We start from the raw sequence: 24,463 nt of genomic DNA, 5'->3' as shown, positions 1-24,463 counted from the left end.
TTCCCCTCCCCCATTTCTGAAGAAGGGTCTAGGCCCGAAACGTCAGCCTTCCTGCTCCTCTGATGTTGCTTGGCCTGCTGTGTTCATCCAGCTCTACACCTTGTTATCTTAGAATTCAAATATTCAAGATTTTTCTTCTGCTTGACACAAGATAAGTCTATGTTAAAAATACAATTCAATAACTTTTCAAGTAAGCAAGCTATAAGCATGGTAGCTTTTGGCTGTGTTATTGATGTGTGACTGATTTAACTAATTGCCTTTCCTGCACAGTCAGCTAAATTAGGTAGCCTTCCTGGAACAAGTCTATACCATCTACATAGTTATTGCTCACAATGAGTGAAACCTATAGAATCTATATAAACATCTTCAATATATTCATCATCATCAGAAACATTGTGAGGAATGGACCTTGCTTCAGTTTGTTGTTTATTGCTTTTAGCTTCTTTTGATGTTTGTGGGATATTATGGGTTGTCTGTGTAGATGTACTTTCCATATAGAGATCTGGTTCTTCCTGCAGTCGATGATGATGGTAGGCAAACAAGCAATTGTACCATTTGATGAATTTTGCAAAGAGGACGAGTATCGAAGATATGCCAATTGATGTTGCCATGACACCAGCCACTAATTTCCAGGATTTCCCAAATTTGGATTGATCTAATAAATAAAGAAAAGTGTAGTATGTCCAAACGTTAAGTACTAATGCTCTAGTACCACTTTGCAAGGAATCATTCACTTAAATGCTAGATATAAGTTAATTTTAATCAAACAAATATGTTTAATATTTCTATTTGTACATGTTTAAATGAAAAATAACTTAGTCTTTATTGTAGCATGCCAGTGACTGCTTAATTTGGCAAGTTTTAAGTAATTGTTGCTCAACTCTGAATTACAAACATGAAAACAGGAGAATGCCTCTCAGCCTTTCGAGCTACCCCAATTTAAGCATCAACTGCATATTCCTGCACACCCCCAATAATCATTCATCCCCTTGATCATCAAGAATCTGTCTACCTTTGCCTTAAAAATATTTTAAAATCTTACATCCACTCCCTTTTAAGAAAAGGAATTCCACAGATTCTCAACCCTCGGACAGAAAAAAAAGTTTCCTCATCTCTGTCTTAAATGGACAACCCCTTACTTTTTAAACTATGACCCTGTCACAATATTCTCCCACAGAGAAAACATCCTTTCCTCATCCACACAGTCAAGTTTCCTCGGGATCTTGTATATATTAGCATAGAAGATCCTTGAACTTATAAACTAGAATCAATTTCTTCATTGTACATCAAATTTGAGATAAATCAGCATATAAGATGTATTACTGCATAAGCAGTTGGTACAAAAAGCAAATTTCTTCGGGGTGATATGAATTTGTCAAAATATCTACCAGTAAATTTGGCTCATTTCATTTTTTACAAATCCTTTAAGTGACTTGAAGTAAAGTTGTTTTTTAATCATCAGATGTATTGGGACAGGTTACATTTTTTTCATAATACTTGGGAGATGGCAGCAATTTTTTTTAAAAGAAGCCATAAATCAGTCCACACTGTGACTGGGAGAAGAAACTTAGGAATTTACTAATCGAGTGGTAATGCAGGCCTTTAATGGGACGGCTCTGAGGAGTGTTGTCAGACAGAGACCAAGGGGTGCAGGTCCATAGTTCCTTGAAAATGACAGCACGGGTAGACATGGTGGTGAGGAAGGCGTTTGGCATACTTGCCTTCATCAGTCAGACCATTGAGCACAGGAGTTGGGACGTCATGTTACAGCTGTACAAGTCATTGGTAAGGCCTCATTTGGAGTACTGAGTACAGTTCTTGTCACCCTGCTGCAGGAAGGATGTTATTAAACTGGAAAGAGTGCAAAAAAAGATTTACAAGGATGCTACCAAGTCTGGACAAGTCTGGAAGGTTGGAGTTATAAGGAGAGGCCGGATAGCCTGGACTTTTTTCCCTGGAGTGTAGGAGGCTGAGGGGGTGGTCTTATAGAGGTTTATAAAATCATGAGGGGCGTAGATAAGGTGAATAGCCAAGGTCTTTTCCTCAGGGCAGGGAAGTCCAAAACTAGAGGGCATAGTTTAAGGTAAGAAGATAATGATTTAAAAGAGGCAACTTTCTCACACACAGGATGGTGCATATATGGAACAAGCTGTCAGAGAAAGTGGTAGAGGCAAGTACAGTTACAACATTTAAAAGACATTTGGACAGGTACATGGATAGGAAAGGTTTGATGGGATAGGGCAAATGGAACTAATTCAAGAAACCTGGTTGGCATGTACGAGTTGGACCGAAGGGCCTGTTTCTGTGCAGTATGGCTCTGACTCTACACTGTTTGAGCACATTACATCTCCAGGGCAGGTGGAGCTTAAATTTAGACCTTTTGATCTACAGTTAAGGACATGCAACTATTTCATAATACCCATGCTAGGATGGATTTTAAACACAACTTATGAAATTACTACTTGTAATTACACACTTGAAAGATGCTTAAATAGCCATCCCAGTCACAAACTCCACAAGCATGACTGATGTTTGAAATACCAATAATGGCACTGGCACATTCTGTTGTACTGACTTCATCATTGGGAGATAACGTTTCTGCTGCATTGCATAAAGAATGTAATCAAATTTGTTTTACAGGCAAAAGTTAATTGAAAAAATTGACTGTGAAAATCAATAACTTTGGAAAATTAAATAGATGTTGAGATAGAAACAATGTTAAAGCAGTTTTAACACTGAGTATAATTTCTTTAGTTTTCTCCCTTAGACAGAAGCCCATAGGTGTCTGCCTGTAACTTGGTTAATTCAGCATGCTTCATATGGATGTATGTAGTGGAGGGCTACTTGATCTGAAATTGGGATATAACTGAACATGATCCTGTGCTACTCGATTTTCATGCATGCAAATTATGGCACTATATTTGTCTAATGTGGAGCTGTGGCTGTGTTTTCCTTTCTAACTCTTCAGTCCAAATAAAGCAGCCCTATCATTATTGCAGGTGCATTTAAGGTAACTCAACATGGACTAAGAATTTTGTGAGCATGGCGCACAATCTATTACAATGATGTTTCATCCTGGTTATTATGAAGCTTTTGAAAAGAAGCATGAAGTTTGTATTTTTTGTCACTTCTGTAACGTTAGATTTTGTCAGGTTATTGTATGAGACAATGTAAATAGCAGCTTCCATAATGATGAATCAGATGAACACAAAACTGAGATGAGAGACCAATTTTTATGGCCTTAGCAGTATTAAGTCCCCTCATGTGGGGTGGTATGTAGCCCATTGACATATAATTAGGGATGGGCAATAAATACTGGCCAGCCAGTGACGTCTCCGTCCCACAAATGAATGAATTGAAAAAAAAAGCTAGTTGTTGTTTCAATGTATTTACTCATTATTACTGCAAAGCTAAACTAACCAACAAGCAGCAGATTCAACAAAAGCACCTATGAGTTTGAGATAAAAAGATGCTCCAGTTTTGACCAGTACTGCTCTGAATCTGCATCATGACAAGGCTAGATTTGACAACTTGCACTGGTCAGACCACGGGCATAGCACATAGACATTCTGTATCATGACATATTTCTTAATTGTTGTCTTTCTGTCAGAAGTTTCCTGAAGTACTGTGTTGTACTATGATTTCTCTTGTTATTTGTCAGAAACATGTACATCTGACATAAAATGATTTAGTACCTGAGCCATTTATTTGATTCGCAGTGTTATTTTGTCCAGCCACAGTTGGAATTTGCATTGCTGCATTGTGCATGCTTTCTGATAAGGTTGTGCCAAATGTACTTTTGACAGTTGATTTATCTGGAGATGATGTTAAGCTGGAGACTGAAAAACATCCATTCCTCTTGATAAGAGCTTCTTCAAAAGTGTAGAATTGCATTTCTTCTGGTGCTTCGCATGTTGTGATGTTCGCATTACCTGCAGTTGAAATAAGATGCAACTTTCCAAACAGACACAATTCTTCAGTTCTTGTTTGTCATACCTATTTCCTTTTCAAATAATTTACGTCGATAATTTTGTTATTTACTCATTGCACATGGCCAGCATTGACTATGCCAACATTTGTTGCCTGTCCCCAGGCCCTTTTTAACTTTAGGTTCCCTTCAGTAATTTAAAAAAATCCACTCACTGCAGTAATCTTACTGACTATAAACTTTATAAAGAAACCTTCCATTTCCTAGTGGCATTAATCACTAATGAATATCATATCAATAAGAAATTATGCAAACCTGTCACTCTGGGAGGTGAACTCACCTAGGTGTACTCGTGACTCATTAAGCCATCTCTGGAAACCGAGAAAGCCACAACTACAGTTCCAGTGATTTCCATATAGAGTTAAATGTGATAAATTCAGATGTTTCATAATATCCTTCTCAACATGTGTAAGGTAGTTACTGTGTAGTTCCAGTACATCCAAATTTTTTAAATTATTGAATGTTCCTGAAAGTAATTTGAAGATGAGGTTGTATCCAAGATACAGTTCTTTAAGCTGGGTTAAATTTGAAAGAACTTGAACATCATTATGAGTTAAAGAAATGTTATTATTCATGAGCTTCAACTTTGTTGTGTTAGCAGGCAGATCATAAGGAATCGATGTCAAATTCTTTCCACTGTAATCACACTGCAGAAAAATAAGACGAGATTCAGGTGATTGTTTACATTTAGCTGAAGGAGAGAAAGACTAATATTTCTATAGAACCTCTCACGAGTGAATGTCTAAAAACATTTGGTTTTGAATTGTAGTCACTGTTGTAACATCGGAAATGCAACAATCGAAATGTGCAAATAAACCACTGACAAATAGTAATAAAGACCAGAAAGTTTTTTTCTTATAACATTAATTAAGGGATAACTATTGGCCAGGACAACTGCTCTTCTTCAAAACTGTGTCAATGGATCTTTCGCATCTGCCTAATGAGGCAGATGGTTGGTTTAGTGTTTGCCCAAAATGATGACAACTCCAACAGTGCAGTACTCTGTCAGCACGACACTGGGGTGTCAGCCTTGAATTTTGCGCTGAATCTCAGAAGTGAGGTTGCACCCAGAAATGAGAATGTGCTACCAACAGTTATGTAACTTCAATACTGCCTTATTTTCATCAAATTTTGAGATTTTTTTAAGCAACACGCATTTGTATTATTCCTGAAATTTAGTGAATTGAGCAATTTGTGGATATTCTGAAATAAAATTTGGCATCAAATTACATATTGAGATATTTGAATGAATTACCAAAAACCTGACCAAAGAGGTAAGTTCTAAGGACTGTTTTGAAGAAGTAGAGATACATATTGAGATGGAGAAGTTCAAGGAGGGAATTTCAGAGCTTGGTGACTAAGTAGCTGAAGGCATGATTACATTGTTGGAGTGATTAAAATCAGTAGTCATTACATACCAGAAATAGCCTGTGAGAGTGCTTGGAACAAATTAATATTTTGGGAAGTAGAATTTCAGTTCTAAGCCACTTTGCTTCTCATGAATCTTTCCATGGTGAGCCCATTGTTTTTTGATAAGATAATAGAACGATATTTCAAAGTCTATTTCAAAACATTGATGACAAGCTAAAACCTAAAAATTGCTCTTTTGAATGTAATTCATTCATTAAAATTTTGTAAAAAAAAATAAATTACTCCTGGTTTGCTTACTGTGGTGATTGTAACGAGATCATCCAGGTGGACCTCATAGAATGAGTTCCTTGATTGGGGCTGTTAATCTGGTCCAATCAGAGAGCCCCGACTGATACAAACAGATGCATCAGACATCGTGTTCACTCTGAGACCAAGCTCTGAGGGAGCTGGATCAGTGTCAATAACTCTGCATGTGTAAATAAAGGGTGACTTGGTGACGGGATACTGGCCTCTGTGGAGTTATTTCAATGGCGAACAGAGAAAAGCATGCTCCTGAAGAAATTTACTCGCAAAAGTCGTCCTTGAGTTGGGATAAGCATTTCTGGCATCATGCTGTTATTTGGGAAGCTTGACTTGTTCAATCCTGCTGAAAGTATGTGGAAAGAATGTGTTACTTTTTCCAGGTAAATGACATTGGAGCAGATGAAAAGAAACAAGTAATTCTCCTGAAAGCTTGTGGACTCGCAGCATTTTCAGTCATGGGAGCCTACTTTCCCTGAGGCACCAGATACTAAAAGCTTTCAAGAGTTGACAGATTTAGTTAAGGAATGTTACAACCCCAAGCCTCCTCTAACTCTGAGACACTTGCATTTTTACTCGGCAATTCAAAAACCAGAGGAATCCGTATCAGGATTTTTGACTAGATTAAAACAACTGGTAGAGATGCTCAGAGACTGTTTGGTATGTGTGATTAATGCTGTAACCAAAGCTTATACTAGCTAAAGCCCAACTGGACTTCAAACAGCCACTACAACTGGAAATTATGGCAAATGGAGCATATAAGTTGCAGTGTATTCTGATGGAAGTGGACACCCTCATCAGTATGACTGAGCTTGGGAAACACCACTTGAGTGAAGGCAATTGTATAACCTCATTCAGGACATACCCTGAACAGACGGACTCTAGGTCAGCCCACAGCAAAACCCCAAAACAAAGCCAAGCTTCGGCCAAACGGGTAAAATTTTCTTTAGGAGCCAAGCCGGCAAGCCACTGTGTGCAGTATGTAGACTCGAGACAGCAATAAGTCACACTAGACCTAGATTGAGTAAGATAACTCATAGGCTAATATCCAGGAGAGTGCACACCCTGGAAAGTCCACATATATCTGATTTGGAACAATTAAATTGCTTAGCAACATCCAAATCGGAACCAATCAAAATAAACATCTAGTTAAATGGTCACCCACTTCTAATGAAGTTTGATACCTGTAAAGCTGTTTCAGTGATACCAGAACCGGTCTTCAAAAAAGACTGAACTTGGATTCCAACCCTTAAGTTTGCGCAAGACCTCGGTTAGACTGAGAACCTAAACCGGAGAACTTTTACAGATGAAGGGTACAACCTTGGTTCTGGTCTCTTATGAGAAGCTGTTGGTTCAGTTACCAATGATTGTAGTAAAAGGCTCGGACTTTTGAAAGCTTGATGGAGCAAAATTGGTTGAGAAAGATTCAACTTGATTGGTTCAACATTTTTTCGATTAGAAATTAGCTGCCTGAGTGAAGTCCTAATTAAATACCTAGAAGTTTTTCAGGAAGGTCTCCCTGCATGGTAATCAGGAAACAATTCCACAATTCTGCAAGACCTGTCCAGTGCCCTTTGCCTTATGGGCAAAAGTAGAGGCAGAAATCAGAAGGCTGGGAAGCGAAGGAATCATCAAACTAGTTTTTGGTATGTGCAGCACCAGTCATACTGATTGTGAAGCCTGATGGGTTTGTGGGGATTTAAACAAACGGTAAACCGCTTTTTGCAGCTGAATAAATACCCAGTCCCTCGCATAGAGAATTTATAGCCGAAGCTAGCAGGGGTGCTGTCTTTCGTGATGCTGGACATGAGCCATGCGTACTTGCAATTGTTAGATGAGGATTCCTAGAAGTATGCTACAGTGAATACCCATAAGGGTTTGTACCAGTATACGAGACTGTCATTTGGGGCATCATCCGACTGCAATTTTTCAGTGGACGATGGAGAACATTTTACAAGATCTATTCCTGGTCGTCATTTATCTAGACGACGTGCGAATAACAGGGAAGACCAATAGGGTGCATTAAGATAACTTGGATATAGACCTTAGACGTTTCTCCCAGGCAGTGACCTACTTGGACTACAGTCTCGACAAGACCAGGTTACACCCACTGGAAGATAAAGTGAGAGCGATCAAAGGTGCCCCAGCTCTCATATCAGTACTGGAGCTTAGTTCTTTTCTGGGGCTCGTGAATGATTATGGAAAGCTCACACATAGTCTGGCCTCCAATTCGGCACCTTTGCATCAACTCTCAAAAAAGGGTCAGCAATAGCTTTCAGGGAAGTGAACAACTATCATCCGCTAAGGCGTTGGTACACTATGATCCCAAGCGAGATCTGGTATTGTCATGCGATGCCTCCCCTTAAAGCATCACGGTAATATTTGATCATAGGTAGCATGGAAAGGAACACCCAATATCATATGCATCCAGGACTTTGGCTATTGTAGAGCCTAAACAAGCCCAGATAGAGAAAGAAAGTTTGGCAATCATATTTGGAGTCAGGAAGCTACCTTTTATGGATGTAAATTTGTAATAATAATGGACCATAAACCCTTGCTAGGTCTACTGAAAGAGGACAAGGCAGTGCCACCCATAACTTCAGGCTGAATTCAGCAGTGGGCTCTAATACTAAGTATGTATAATTACTAGTTGGAACACTGTATAGGAGGCCAAGTAGCAAATACGGATGTGTTGAGCCACCTCCCGCTGGCAGATACACCTCCGGTGGTACTGCCACTGGAAGAGTCCATGATTGTTCAAAATTTTCTGGACACACTTCCAGTCACAGCTAACAATATCAGACTTTGGATGCAGAAAGATCTGGTCCTGGTAAAACTGGAACAGCTGGTGGTGATGGAAGAAACAGAGTTATCACAACCAGAATTAAAATCTTTTTGGTTCTGGAGAGTCCAGATCACAGTAGAGGATGGTATGTTATTACAGGAGCAAGAGTGATTGTCCTGAACAAAGGTCGCCGCCAGATACTGGCTGAACTCCAACAGGGTCATCCAGAGTTTCCAAAATGAGAATGTTGGCAAGAAATTATGTCTGGAGGTCAGGATTGGATGCAGATATAGCCATGATGTTGGGCAGTGTCCAGTGTGCCAACAAGGACATAAATTATTGTCTGCAGCACCCCCACATTTGGACACGGTTCCTATTTGATTATAGGACCACCCCTCATGCAACTACACTGATAGTTCCAGCAAAATTGCTAACAGGGAGAAGACTCCACATTATGTTAAATCTGATCCTCCTGGAACACGAGACTCCAGTCAGCGAGAGAGACCATTTACTTCAGGGGACAATGTCTGATGTAGGAACCATGGGAATGGCCCTGCATGGGTAAGAGGCAAGGTTGATGCAAGGTCAGGTCCAGTGACGGATAAAGTTTGGTTAGGTGCAGCAGTCCTGAACAAGCACATGGACCATATGAAAGCTGCAAACTCGCGAACAGTGCAGGAGCAAATCATGCCTGACTGCTCGACAGCCATTCATGAATCCGTAGGTTTTACCTCTCGAAGTGTTGAAGAGACCTCAGAATCTGACATTGACACGGCGGACATCGCCTTTGCTGCCTGAAGAAGAGAATGAATTTCTTCTGAGATGCTCTGGGCACATGAGGCGAGCTACTGTGCATTACATGCCACCTGTATCAGAGGCAAAGTTGGAGGAACCTGATCCAGTGCTAAACTGCCCCAGGAGGAACTACAAAAAAAAAAGAACCAGCCACTGTCCTTGGACTTAGAGACGGAAGAATGTGGTGATTGTAACAAGGTCAGTCAGGTGAACTTCATAGAATGAGTTTCCTGATTGGGGCTACTAATCTGGGTCCAGTCAGGGACCTCTGGCTGACAGATAAGAACAGGAGTGTTACACATCCTGCTCTCCCTGACAGCTGGCTCTGAGGGAGCTGGATCAGTGCTATGACTCTCCACATGTAAATAAAAAGTGACTTGGTGACAGGATACCGGCCTCTGAAGTTATTTCACTTAACAATGTTTGGTTTGTAGATTTTTTTAAAATCGGTGGATAGCCAGTCAGTGACAGATTAGTTCCTTTGCTTAGCTGTAGATATCAACGGGAGGTAACTGAGCCCCTCAAATATAATTAGAAAAACACAGCCAAATATTTTTTGTCACAATGTTGGTGGTGGATTGAGGAACATCAGTTTATATGGAAAGAGCGGTAAAGCCTATTACAAAGAAATGCAGAAATGTTGCCATGTTTATATGCTCATTCATGTCTACTTGCAAAGAAATAGCTGTAGAGTAAGCATGAAAAGACATAAGGAAAGTAGGCAACAAGAGTCTACCACAATGCCATTTGAAGCTGATTTCACGTTCATGGTCCTTGCAATCTTTTACCCAAAGTTGCCCAGAATTCCAGTTATACTCTGTACCTCACTTGGTTCTTCCATAGGGAAATAAGAAAGGATACTGACTTACCTACCTAAAAAAATGCACCATGGAGCCTTATGGTGCCAACTCAAGCTGTCAACATAAACACAAAATAGAGTTAAAAAAATTTTTTTGCTCTAACTGTGATTCATAAGTTTCGCATTTGTCAATAGTTAGAATATAACAGGAGCCCAATCAGGAGTCCAACTTGAGAAAGCAGTGGATATTATTTGATTAACCAAGAATGAAAACCAGCATCTCATGATGGCTGTTCTGGCCACAGTATTTTTATGACTAGTTCAGTTCCATTTCTAGTCAATGGTAACCCCCAGGATGTTGTTAGTGGAGTAATCCATGATGATGATGCCATTGAATATCAGGAGCTGGTTAAATTATCCGAGATGGTCATTGCCTTGCACTTGTGTGACACAAATGTCACTTGGCCAAGCTTGGATTTTGTCCCTGTCCTGCTGTATAAAGACCCAGACTGTTTCAGTGTCTAAGGAATCACAAAATGTGCTGAACACTTTGCAATCATCGGTGGACATCTCCACTTCTAGACTTATGATGGAGGGAAGGTTGTCGACAAAGGTCATTTTCCGTATTGATGGTTGAGTCTAGGACACCAGTTTGAAGAATTCATGTAATGATGTATTCGGATTGAGATGATTAACTGAAATGCTCACTGTATTGATATATTTTCCCTTTTTCATGACCGCATAGTTTTTTGTTAAACATTGCTGACTGAGCGGCACTGTAACCTCAGCAGTAACTCTGTAATATTGTGTTGTCCTCTTATGGTGCTACTGTAAGTTGGTAGCAAAAATAGCAAAGCAATTGTCCTGGTTAAATAAGGCACCTTTGGGTTTTTTTTAATTCTTTCATGAGACTTGAGTGTTATTAGCTAGGCCAGCATTTATTGCCCATCCCAGACGGCAGTTAAAAGCCAACCACATTACTGTGAAGCTAGAGTCACATAAGCCAGACTAGGTAAGGACAGCAGTTTCCTTCCCTAAAGGTCATTAGTGAACCAGATAAGTTTATTTCTGACAATTGGCAATGGTTTCATGGTCATCATTGGACCCTTCATTCCAGAGTTTTTTTATTGAATTCAAATTCCACCATCTGCCATGGTCCCCAGAACATTACCTTGGTCTCTGAATTAACTGTGTAGCAATAATACCACTGTGCAATCACCACATGATCTATCCAAGGCTGCATTATATATCTATGGACAACAAAATAGCTAACACTGCCTATGGCCTTAGCGTTTTCAAGGACAGGGCAGTCTTTGTGAATGCCTGGTGCAGCAATACCTGACATTAAAACAAATCTTTCTGCTCTCGATGATCCTTCTCTACCAAGTACAGTGCTGGTGGAATACTGAAATCAGCCTTCATCGTGTGCAAAAATACAAAGTGGGAAGAAACTTGCAACCAGCTCACATTTAAATTAGGACTGCTGTTTTCTCACTGCAGCCATTCCACACATACCAGTTTTTTGTTTGGACGTAATAACTCCAAACAAACAGTACATTATTTCTGAGATAGTAGGAACTGCCGATGCTGGAGAATCTGAGATAACAAGGTGTAGAGCTGGATGAACACAGCAGGCCAAGCAGCATCAGAGGAGCAGGAGCTTGGCCTGCTGTGTTCATCCAACTCTACACCTTGCTATCATAGTACATTATTTCTGTACTGCTGGATGCTTTGCTCCTGAGTAACCAACATAGGTTGAAGGCACTGATGCATCTTCTTTATTCAGCAATTTTATTATTGTTGAGTAACAAGCAGTAAACAAGCTGTGATGGCCTTGTCTATCCCTATGCAGACACCACTGATATCAAACTAGACCAATAACCATGTGTAAATCAAAGTCCTGCATCAGTCTTTTCTCAAACTAGAGATTTTAAAATTTGTTATATTTACTGTGATGCATGTTTAAATTGGCACTAAATCAAAGCATAAAAATATAATGTTCAGATATTTTCTGGTATCTGCTTACTATAGATCTATCTACTGATGCTAACAGTTTACTAAACTTCTGAGAATTAAACTTCTGTGTTATAAATAGAAATTAGTCATAGCTCCACATCAAGTGGGATTCTACTCAAAACTTATATTTTCATATCACCTGTGACCACCATGTTGAAAACATAAAACATGGAGTTGGGATAGGGGGCTGGGAGTGTGAGAAGACAAATCATCATATATGCATTGACATATCAGATGTATACAGATTCCTTTTAAGATGTGTTGACATCATTCTATTACCATACTTACTGTTGTGTCACTGAAATTACATGGAGATAAAGCTATTGCAGCTGTTGTCAAAATAACATTTCCAATCCAAAGTTTAACCCAACGTGTTGTCATGACCCCAGCTCTTCTGCAAAATAAATGCTTTTTAGTCACTTTCAGTTAACCAAGAGGTCAGATATTTCTTTGTTGTTCTGCTTTGAAAATGAATAGTAAACAATATTTAACACTAGACAATGTTTTGTTAAACTAGAAACTGACTTTCAATAAGTGGAAGACAAAATAGATTAAAGGGTTTAGAGAGAAGTCGAGATTGATGAAACATAAAGAAAAACCATTAAAACATGTAAAGGAAATACTAGCTTCAAGAAGAAATTACAATGTTTATGTCTCAATTTTAGAAGATTAAGAATTCTGTTAGTAAAATGTCCATATGCCATGGCACCAGGTGGTGCTCTTATCGGAACGAGACAGTTAAAAGTACAAACATCTATGTAATGACTGTGGTACCACTAGGTGGCATTATCATATATTTCACAGAATTTATTTAAAATACCGCCTGGAAAATCTCATGCCTAAAACAAGGGATTATTATATGATTGAATTGACCCCATTTTAATTTTTGTTTTTATCTTTTAATAAGGTCGCCATAGTCTTACCAGACCATTGTGCTTTACTCATTAGAGAGACAACTGGTGGTGGTTTAACCTGAGGTGCTTCATGTTCATCAGGTAGCGGATAAGAAGGAGAGTCCTACATGGTAACCTCAGGAGGTATGGGAGTTGAACCCATGCTGCAGGTGTCACTCTGCATCACAAACTAGCCATCCAGCCAACTAAACTAACTGACAGCCCCTTAGGAAGGATACATTCACCTTAGAGAGACTATAATATAGGTTTATAAGAATGATGCCGGGCTTCAGCCTAATACAGACTTCAACCTAATACAAACTAGGCCTGTTTTTCTGTAGAATTTAGAAGGCTAAGTAAGGGGTGATCTGATTGAAGTCTTCAAGAGATGGCATAGTGGTTAGCACTGCTGCCTCACAGCACCAGTGGCCCAAGTTCGATTCTAACCTCAGGTGACCGTATGGAATTTGCACGTTCTTCCCATGTCTGCCAGGCGCTCCGGTTTCCTCGCACAGTCCAAAGATCTCCAGGTTAGGTGGATTGGCCATGCTAAATTGCCTCATAGTGCATCTGTAGTGTCCAGGGATGTGCGGGCTAGGTGGATGGGGATGGGGATGGGTGGGGTGGGTCTGGGTGGGATGCTGTTTGGAGGGTCAGTGCAGATTTGATGGGCTGAATATGCACTGTAGGGATTCTATGATTCTATATTAACAGAAAAAGACAATAGATAAAGTTAAACTATTTCCACCCTTTGGGAATTCTAGAACTAGGGAGCATAGTCTGAGAATTAGGACCTGACCATTCAGGAGAGATGTTAGGAAACACGTCCACACACAAAGGGTGGTAAATATTTGGAACTCTTCAGCAAACAGCAGTAGATGCTGGATCGTTTGTTAATTTTAAATCTAAAGGAGTTAATTCTTGTTAAGCAAAAGTATTAAGGGATATGGGCCAAAGGCAAGTATATGGAGTTAGGTCACATATCTCCATTGAATGGTGGGTCAGGCTGGAGGGGCTGAGTGACCTACTGCTGTTCCAATGTATTATGCTGTCCCATTAACTCATTCTTATGTCCACTTCAGATCTTAAAAGGATAGCATAGAATATGTTTGAAATTAATCATCTTTTAAAAAATGGAGGGCTGAAGGGATTGGGGTTGTGCAGGTGCATAGATTATTAAAATGTCATAAATAGGTGCAGAAAATAATTAGAGGCTAATGGGATCCTGATCTTTTATACTGAGAAGACTAGCATGCAATAGAGTAGAAGTCACACTTAAGCTATCCAAACCTTGTTCAGACCACACCTGGTGTACTAACCACATTCTAGACATTACATCTTAGAATATATTAACTTTGAAGCAGTGGACTATAACTTACCACAATACTACATGAACTCTAAAGGCTAAATTATGAGGGGAAATTGCACAAACTAGAATTTTAGAAGTTTAAGAATTAACTTGAGTAAAGTTTTTAAGACCTTAATAGGAACAGGTAGGTGAGGAAGAGAGAAATTATTTCTGTTGGTTGGAGGAGTGCAATACCAGTGGGCAGAGTCAAAAATGTTAGAGCTGGACTTTTCAGATCATCTGCAGTCCGCTTTGAATTGGACAGGCTGCAAGGTCAAATAGTTTTCTCCTGTTCTCATATTAGACACTGCTTAGCTAACACTGCCAGCTACAACCTCTATCTACTGAAGCTTCTCACTCTTCATTTGGTACTGAGCGTGACCTCCCCATTGCCTAAAATTCCCAGCTGGTCTTGAAATAACTTTCATCACCCTGAACCCTCCAACTAAAGATAAATTACAGGACATAATTTTAGTGCTCAAAACCCCCTGGAACATACTTGTCAGTGCTCCCAGATCTTGAAATCTCTCTGTCCATTACATGAGAATTCCTCTTCCAGTTCCTTTGAGCAGCAATACGTCTTGACTGCTCAAAACCCCTTCAGAACATGAATTCACTGTCCTGTTCTTCAAACACTACGAACTTAGTTTCAGATCTTTATGGGGAGGTGCCGAGGGAATTGAGTGGCAATACCTGATAACCATTTTTGAAGTTTATTTCTCAGCTGTAGTCAGCGAGATTGAGAGGCTTGCTTGTTGTCAGGCAAGTAGACCTGTGGCAAAAGCAAAATACTGTGGATTCTGGAAATCTAAAATAAAAACAAGAAGTGCTGGAGAAACTAGCAGGCTTGGCAGCAACGATGGAGAGAAAAACAGTTATCATTTTGAGTCAGATATAACTCTACTTCAGAACTGAAAGGGGCTGGAAAATTGTGTTTTATTTGTACTTTTTTCAATCTAGCCACCTGTATTCATTTTAATGTGGTCTGTTTTACGTTGTTGAAACCAAATACAGACTGGCTGACCCCTTTGCAGAACACCTCCACTCTGTCTGTGGGAATGACTCCACTCGCTTGCCCCTTCAATAAACCACCAAGCTCTATTGAAGCATTTCTGCCCTGAGCCTGCTACAGTGTTCCAACAAAGTTCAATTCAAGCTAAAGGAACAAAGCCTCATTTTCTGCTTATACTTTATGGCAGCTAGGACTCAATATTGAATTCCACAACATCTTCAGAGTGTGACCTCCCTGTATCCTCAATTTTTCTTTCATCCAACCTCACCACCACATCCCCACCCCCGTACACGCATGCACACTCAGAGATCCTTTTCACACCTTCATTTACACCCTTTTTACATCTCTATCTTCTCTATATCATCATTAGCAACACCTTTGTCTTTTTCTGTGGACATCCTTACAATCTTGCTTCTTCCCTTTTCTTTACAGCATAAAAAACACAATTTTCCAACCCCTTTCAGGTCTAAAGAAGTCATATTGGACATGAAATGTTACCTCTGTTTCTCTCACCACAGATGCTGCCAGACCTGCTGAGTTTCTCTATCACTTTTTTTTTTATACAGGTAGATTTGTGGCCCCAGTCTATAACCAGGAAGCAAAACAGAGAAAGGAATGGAGAGATTATTGATGGAGCATCAAGGAGGAAGATTAATACCTTTGTCAGGTGGACAACAGAGAAAGCTTTTCTGATGCTCTCCCTAAACATCTGGCAATACTGGGAAAGTACTTAACTGTTTTCTCAGCTGTCATTGCTTCTCCCTCAGTCCTGATATAACTGGGTTGAGTTCAGGTTTGAAATTTTTGTTTACTTTTTGCCTAACACGCATCCACATAATTTTTTTTTGAAAGTTGCCTTTTCTCCCCCAATCCATTTGCAAGTGTTATCTGATGATGTGAACATAAACTTGCCCCCCCAGCATTTCTTTCAGATGCTTGCACCCAACCCCAAATATCCTACAATACTTAATATCTAATCCCAATTGTTTTTTTCTCCATTGCTACCACACCCCAAGACAGTTTCCATTGTACCCAAAAAAACTAAATGCCACACTTGGTCATATGCTTCAAGAACTCTGATACTAACTTACCTCTGAATCTCATCCTTTCCAATATGTTTATACTCTGCTATCGCCATTCCAGTGATTGCAAACTCCAGCACCCGTTTACCAATATTCTTATAGCCTACACCTCCCACATTCCCCTGACTTTAGGGTCAGACTTTGGCTACAGGTTAGATGCTGGGAATTCTGTGGCAAGTAACTCATCTTCCAATTCCCTAAAGTCTGACTACAATCCAGAAGATACATGTCTGGAAAGTGATCTATGCTTGCCTAGATGAATGAGTCCCCAATAATAGTCTAAAATTTTAATATCGTCTAGGGCAAAGAAACATTTTGATCACTGATGCATGGTGAAAGCAGTATGTGCCATCCACAAAATGCACGAAAGCAATTCACCAAGATTCCATTGACAACACCTTCCAGATGCATGGACCACCTGCAAGTTCCTCTCAAAGCCATACACCATTCTGACTTGGAACTATACATTGCAGTTCTTTGCCCCAAGGTCAAAGTTCTGGAACTCCCTTCTGAACAACACTGTGAGTGTATCTACATCACTTAGACTATATTTCAAGCAGTTGTCTCACTACCACCTTCTGAAGGGCAGTTAAGAATCGTAAACAAATATGGACTCAGCCAGTAATGCCACAATTTACTGGCAGAAATGAAACAAAAGCTCATGTGATATGACCAAATACTACAACATAATTTTGTACGCCATGATCAAATTTAATTGCCTTTACGCTAAGATCAAAATATCTGTTTTTGTTGGGGATTTTTCCTTGAACTGAGGTTACAGTTTCAATCTAATTTCAAATTCTCGCGTGCTTGTTTGTACACCTTTGTTAATTTATGTAATATACAAAGAATTTATCACATCTTTCGCATTTTCTTATTTTCTTACCAACTTTCTTTGCCTGTATTCTCCGTTTTCTTTAAGGTGTTGATTCCTTGTTAGGGTTAATTGCACAGACACTGGGCACGTTCAGCTATCATTATCACAAGTAACCCTTGATTGTTGTAGGGTCTTCAGCTGTGGAGGTATAAAATAGTGTGTTGTAACTGAGCCTGACCTGGTCTTTACCCAGCCTTCAGTGTTTATGACAGGGGTTGCTGCTGAGCGCTGATAGAGAATTGTAGCTGATTTGCCTCAATTGTACTTTTGGGTGAGATGAGTTAATTGATGACAGATTACGAATTGAACTTAGTCCCTTCCTGACCTGCATAGCTTACCTGTTGAACCATTCAGGAAGATTTTTGACATTTTCAAAACTGAACACGGCAAAGTGGCGACTCAGTTTAATAAAATGTGGAAATCTTAATAGGAAAATGGTACTTCATTTGACTCAAAATTATATTCTTTATTAATTAGCAAGTAGAGATTTCTTAATCATTCATGATAAGCTGCTTTGTTGTGACCTTTGCCCTAAAGAATGCATGTGAATTGAATTGCTAGTTAAACATGCTGTACTGTTGTAATACATTTCAGTTAATTATTTACCATCACTTTATATTCACTTGGTTATACATTACATTTGAAAGCATCATAACACAGTATTTTGTCATGATAAAATTAAGTCTTCTTCGATAAATGAGTCATTTTTTCATACATAGATAACAAGGTGTAGAGCTGGATGAACACAGCAGGCCAAGCAGAATCAGAGGAGCAGGAAGGGTGACGTTTCGGGCCTGGACCCTTCTTCAGAAATGGGGGAGGGGAAGGGGGTTCTGAAATAAATAGGGAGAGAGGGGGAGGTGGATAGAAGATGGATAGAGGAGAAGATAGTTGGAGAGGAGACACGTACCACCCCACCACCCTCCGGATCCAACGCATCATCCTCCGACACTTCCGCCACCACGAAAGACATTTTTCCCTCCCCACCCTTATCTGCTTTCCGGAGGGACCACTCTCTCCGTGACTCCCTTGTCCGCTCCACACTCCCCTCCAGCCCCACCGCACCCGGCACTTTTCCCTGCAACCGCAGGAAGTGCTACACCTGCCCCTACACCTCCCCCCTCACCCCGATCCCAGGCCCCAAGAAGACTTTCTACATCAAGCAAATGTTCACGTGCACATCTGCTAATGTGGTATACTGCATCCGCTGTTCCCGTTGTGGCCTCCTGTACATCGGGGAAACCAAGCGGAGGCTCGGGGACCGCTTTGCAGAACACCTACGCTCGGTTCGCACTAAACAACTGCACCTCCCAGTCATGAACCATTTCAACTCCCCCTCCCATTCCTCAGACGACATGTCTATCCTGGGCCTCCTGCAGTGCCACAACGATGCTACCCGAATGTTGCAGGAACAGCAACTCATATTCCACCTGGGAACCCTGCAGCCCAATGGTATCAATGTGGATTTCACAAGCTTCAAAATCTTCCCTCCCCCTACCGCATCCCAAAACCAGCTCAGCTCGTCTCTGCCTCCCTAACCTGTCCTTCCTCCCACCTATCCCCTCCTCCCACCTCAAGCCCTACCCCCATCTCCTACCTACTAACCTCATCCCACCCCCTTGACCTGTCCGTCCTCCCTGGACTGACCTCCCTGGACTGACCTATCTCCTCCCTACCTCCCCACCTACACTCACCTTTACTGGCTCCATCCCCGCCTCTTTGACCTGTCTGTCTCCTCTCCACCTATCTTCTCCTCTATCCATCTTCTATCCGCCTCCCCCTCTCCCCCTATTTATTTCAGAACCCCCTTCCCCTCCCCCATTTCTGAAGAAGGGTCTAGGCCCGAAACGTCAGCTTTCCTGCTCCTCTGATGCTGCTTGGCCTGCTGTGTTCATCCAGCTCTACACCTTGTTATCTCAGATTCTCCAGCATCTGCAGTTCCTACTATCTCTGATACATTTTTTCATACAAGTATGTTTAAATGGTGCTCAGTTATTTTGTGTAATTTTTAGTTTGTTGATTTTTGATGGTAGCTATGTGGGAATCATATGAACTATTTTAGGCCTTTTTAACGACTAAAAGTTGTACTCCAACACTCCAGGCTAACATGAATTGGTTAACAGCTAACTGAATTATTTCCGTTGACTGATTCTAAAAACTAAACATAACCTGATGCAGTAGTGCTGAGCAAATGTTTACATTGTGTGGTGAAAGGTAACTGCTTTCACTTTGAACATTTATTTTTCCTTTCAACATTCTACAACCAATAATACTCATTGATATCTGGTTTTAGATGATAGCTGTTTGAATAGTCAAAGTTACATTTCAATATTACAAAATCTGAGTAATAAAATTAGTTCAAATAGTATGTTTAAAGTAGGAGATCAAGGTAAGCCCATGTTGGTGGGATGAAAGCCTCCTTTCCCCTAACCTTGAGCTTGCCTATTAGACAGATGTGTTAAGAGGCTTGGACCATGCCTCAGAACTTCTCACCAATTGTAGCTAAATTAGCAATGTTTAAGGATAGCCAGTTGGTTTTGGAAAGTTAATCTTATTTCTTAACGATGTTTTATTCTGTGGATCAGAGTAAGTGTTGATCTGTTGTCATGGGAACTTAAGCCAGTTATCTGTGGGTGCAACTTGCACAGTACACCCAAAGTGTTGATGAACCAGACTGAGATACTGACTAAACCAACAGCTACTTGAATTTTGAGTGAAAATGCATGCATTGCTTGAATCAGAAGTTTTAATCAATGGAAATTTAAGATTTGGAGGGGAGAAGGAGCATCAGAAGACCACAGATAGTGGAGAGATGTCTTCAAAGCAGTCATTTTCAGAGAAACTATTAGTTAAATAGACTCTGTCTGAACGTTCAAAGTTCTTCGACAAACCTATTTTGTGCACTCTGGCAAAGATCTGGAAAAGACCAGACTTAAGATTTTCTCAAATCTGGCTTCAAATTCCTGTACTTCAGTTAGGTCAGTGGGCTGAGGAGTGGCAGATGGAGTTTAAATTGGATAAATGTGAGTTATTGCATGTTGGTAAAACAAACAAGGACAGGGCTTATACAATTAATGGTAGGGCCCTGGGTACTGTTATAGAACAGAGAGACCTAGGGGTTCAGGTGCATAATTCTTTGAAAATCGCAATACAGGTAGACAGGATGGTTAAGAAGGCATTTAGCACACTTGCCCTCATTGCTCAGAGCTTTGAGAACAGGAACTGGGACATTATTTTGAGTTTGTACAGGATGTTGATGAGGCCTCTTCTGGAGTACTGTGTGCAGTTCTGGTCATCCTGCTTTAAGAAGGATATTATTAAATTGGAGAGGGTTCAGAAAAGATTTACCAGGATGTTGCCAGGACTGGAGGATTTGAGTAATAAGGAGGGGCTGAAAAGGCTGGAACGTTATTCACTGGAGCATGTGAGGCTGAGGGGTTTATAAAAGGTTTATAAAGCACCACAGTGGCACAGTGGTTAGCACTGCTGCCTCACACCGTTAGGGACCTGGGTTCAATTCCACCCTTGGGTGATTGTCTAAGTGGAGTTTGCACATTCTCCCCGTGTCTGCGTGGGTTTCTTCCGGGTGATCCGGTTTCCTCCCACAGTCCAAAGATGTGCAGGCTAGGTGGATTGGCCATGCTAAATTGCCCGTAGTGTTCAGGGATGTGTATATGAGGTGGGTTATAGGAGGATGGGTCTGTGAGGGTTGCTGTGGACTTGTTGGGCCGAAGGGCCTGTTTTCACACTGTAGGGATTCAATGATTCTACAAAAATCATGAGGGGCATAGATAAGGTGATTAGCAAGGGTGTTTTCCCTAAAGTGGGGCAGTTCAAAACTAGGGGCCATATTTTTAAGGTGAGATGTGAAAGTTTTTAATAGGATATGAGGGCAACATATTTTTGGAGTGTAGTTCGTGTGTGGAATGAACTGCAAGAGGAAGTGGTGGTTGCAGGCAAATGGGACTAGTTTAGTTTGGGGACATGGTCAGTGTGGACTAGTTGGACCAAAGGGTCTGTTTCCATGCTTGACTCTACGACTCCTCTGGTAATCCAGACCACGTTTTGGTACTGGACTGCTTTGGGCAAAAGAAAAAGAGTCGATACTTCTGGACAAAAAAAGTTGATTTTTATGATTGTTTGCATTCATGGAAAGGATTTGGAATATTTTGGACCTCCATCATCTTTCAAGCTTGGTTTCAAATTTTTGGACTCCTCTGAATGTTATGTGGACTTACTTTTCCTCCTTGGGAATATAGATGTTATTGGCAAGGCCAGCATTTATTGCCCATTCCCTTGAACTGAGTGGCTTGCCATGTCATTTCTGAGGATAGTTAAGAGTCAACCACATCACTCTGAGTTTGAAGTCATATACAGGCCAGAACAACAAAATTTCCTTCTTTCAAAGATATTTAGTGCACCAAATACATTTTTAAAATAATGATAGTTTCTAGGTCACCATTTCTGAGAATAGCTTTCGACTCCAAATTTCACTCATTGAATTTAAATTCCACTGGCCTCCTTGGTGGGATTTCTACACGTATCCACAGATGATTAGTCTGTGCCTCGTGTGTTGCTAGTCAAATGATATTACCACTGCACCATTTCCCCCAGTGTTCAGCAAGATTGTGCCATTGCACTAATCCCCTTCACCATTTTCCTCACTGCGGTTTTGCACTTTACCTTCAGAAAATTACCTGTTGGCATAGAGTTCGACAGAGCAGATGGGAAACTGTTCAAACTGCATGGCTTTCAATCAAAACTAATGCAGGCTTTTTTAGATGGAGGTCTTGCTAACTCCTTCAACGCAACATGTGAGAGAGTGAGTCTTTCACATAACACCTAAAACTAAGGTCCTCTTCCACCCAACCCCAGCTGTTGATTAAGATCAATGGTGGCATCCTGGAAAATGCAGAGCCACTTCTCAAGCAAGGCAGGCAGTCAACACAATTTATTGTTGCCTCCAGTGTACCAGCTCAGCCTTTGACTGAGACTGAGTAAAAGAGCATTTGAGAACCAGAATCTTAAGTTGATTGCTGAGAATCTGCCAGATGTTTATGAGACTTGAGTGGATCATTTGATGAAGAGGATAGATGGACTGTAAAGAGATCTGTCTTACATTGTCATATGGTTTTAGGTTAACTAAAAATGTTTGTAGATAGCCACAAATGAGCACTCAAAATACAGGCAGATGGTGGCCAAATTTGCCCCTGAATGTCCCCAAAAGCCTAGCAAAATTCAGTCCTGAGAGTGACAAGTTAGAGAAAAAGCACTGTTATTTGTGGAAAAGTTTAATCTGAGTAGCTGTCCTTCCAACTACTTGCTGTTTCTATCCTGTAATTGCTGCCGAGTCTTATTAGTGGGCCTATCAGCCAACATAGGAGAGGAACAGCCTACAATTCCTCAATTGTGAGAAGGCAGTAAGAAGGCAAGTGGTTGTAAAGAACTGGGGCAGAGTAAGGAGAAGCCTGGGTCTCAACTGTGAGCTGCTGTGCTGTTGCCAGGGCTTCAGAGTGGCTAAGACAGAGAAGCAAGAGATGTGGGGAATGGTACGGAGGGAGGCTGCAAGAGGAGATCCCAGTTTTAAACCTGTCAAAAAGGGATACATTACAAACTAGGAACCAGGAAAACTTGAAATCACTAAAGTAATGCAAATGAATGTGTTACCTCTAGCTAAAGGCTGAATATATTCATGAGCTACTGCCAATTCTTACGTTTAAATCTGAGATTGAGATCTGAGATGCAGGAAAATTAGTACTAATTGCCTGGTTAAAATTTTCCAGCATTGTGCATAAATAATGGAAACATGTTAGCTTTGACTTCACCAGGCTGTGGAAGATGTGTTTAAGGTGATGGCTTTTTATGCTTAGACGTGTAGGTCTGTTGTTTTCTGTCAATTTAAATACTGTGACGTCTAAGAAATGAATGCTTTCCCTGTGCACTGTTGCTTTAGGTTGGTAATTATTGACGATATTGTTGAATTCTACCAAATGTTACAATCAGTGGGAGGAATACAATGTTTTTCTCTAGTCCCATTACTCCATGCTCAGTTTGTTTTTCCCACTTCGAATACGGCCAACTGTATGCTTTCTTTATTAGATTTAGAATTTTTTAAAAATCTTATTAATAAATACTAAATCAATGATGCTTCGTAAACTACAAATTATTCCACAATGATGCAATATTGCAATAAGTAAATGTTTACCTCTCGAAATAACCTCAAACAAAGACTCAAGTTTACACCTATTCAGACCATGGGAGTTAGCACTGCTGCCTCACAGCACCAGGCGCTAAGGTTCAATTCCACCCTCTGGTGACTGTCTGTGTGGAGTTTGCACATTCTTCCCGTGTCTGCGTGGGTTTCCTCCGGGTGTTCCAGTTTCCTCACACAGTCCAAAGATGTTCAGGCTTGGTGGGTTGGCCATGCTAAATTACCCATAGTGTTCAGGGACATGCAGATTAGGTGGGTTATAGGGGGATTGGTCTGGGTGGGATGCTCTGAGGGTCGGTGTGGACTTGTTGGGCCAACGGGCCTGTTTCCACACTGTAGGAATTCTAAGATTCTAAGATCTAAGAAAACGCTTTCTGTCTGCAGAGATCCAGAAAGGAACACTTATGGCCATTAGCTCTTAGTTCTTGAAAGCAAAAACAAGGGTGAGGCCAGTATCCCATCACCAAGTCATCCTTTATTTGCTTGTGCACAGTACACTGGCTGTGGTTAGCCAGCTTGGAGTTGGTCCCCTGAACTGAGGAGATTCTAATCTCCTGGTTATATTGGTCAGCTAGGGCTTTCTTGATTGGCCCAGGTTAACAACCCCAATCAAGGATCTCGTAGCCAACAAGATCCAGCTGGTTCCAATCATTACAAAGGGTATATTGTGGAACATTTGGGTGGCTGGCATTTTAGCACATATATACTGGTGTTACCAACACGGGCAGATGTCTCTGGGGTCTTTGCAAATACTGTTAGCTCAGAAACATAACAGGCAATTCTACCTTTTCAAGTGGACAATCGGGTTTCACACTGGATTCACTACAAATGTGCTTCAGAAACAAGAGACACAAGCTGAGCAGCTCCTTTCTTTGAACAAGCTTACCATTGAAAAATCCCAAACTATCTCCAAACTTGCAAAACACATCACAAAGGAAAACCTAACCATTGAAACAGTCAACAAGGTGCAGGGCTGGATGAACACA

At 40.7% G+C, this 24,463-nt stretch overlaps 2 protein-coding genes across 2 annotated transcripts in view; one reads left to right on the top strand and one right to left on the bottom strand.

Moving 5' to 3' along the window:
• The window catches only part of ift74 (intraflagellar transport 74), a 125,536-nt gene that overhangs the window by 26,883 nt on the left and 74,190 nt on the right, over window positions 1-24,463 (top strand). The window lies entirely within an intron of this gene.
• On the bottom strand, window positions 123-17,452 carry LOC109919308 (leucine-rich repeat-containing protein 19-like). The gene is made up of 5 exons (XM_048595012.1): window positions 17,276-17,452; window positions 12,343-12,448; window positions 4,269-4,635; window positions 3,696-3,932; window positions 123-655 (listed from the first exon to the last, which is right to left on the bottom strand). Exons 2-5 carry the CDS (start codon window positions 12,433-12,435, stop codon window positions 321-323), a joined length of 1,032 nt encoding a protein of 343 aa, XP_048450969.1. The 5' UTR covers window positions 12,436-12,448; window positions 17,276-17,452; the 3' UTR covers window positions 123-320.

Source organism: Rhincodon typus, chromosome 3, assembly GCF_021869965.1.
Source record: "Rhincodon typus isolate 14 chromosome 3, sRhiTyp1.1, whole genome shotgun sequence".
Lineage (NCBI taxonomy): Eukaryota > Metazoa > Chordata > Chondrichthyes > Orectolobiformes > Rhincodontidae > Rhincodon > Rhincodon typus.
The sequence above is the reverse complement of the archived record's forward strand: the minus strand, read 5'-3'. Positions and strand labels throughout refer to the sequence as shown.

Excerpts from the sequence above, each read along its gene's own strand:
- LOC109919308 (XM_048595012.1), bottom strand. The coding sequence starts at position 12,435 with ATGACAACACGTTGGGTTAAACTTTGGATTGGAAATGTTATTTTGACA. Across the intron at positions 4,636-12,342 it reads GTAATTTCAGTGACACAACA|TGTGATTACAGTGGAAAGAA; the intron begins GTAAGTATGGTA and ends ATTTTTCTGCAG. Across the intron at positions 656-3,695 it reads GAATCAAATAAATGGCTCAG|ATCAATCCAAATTTGGGAAA; the intron begins GTACTAAATCAT and ends TTTATTTATTAG.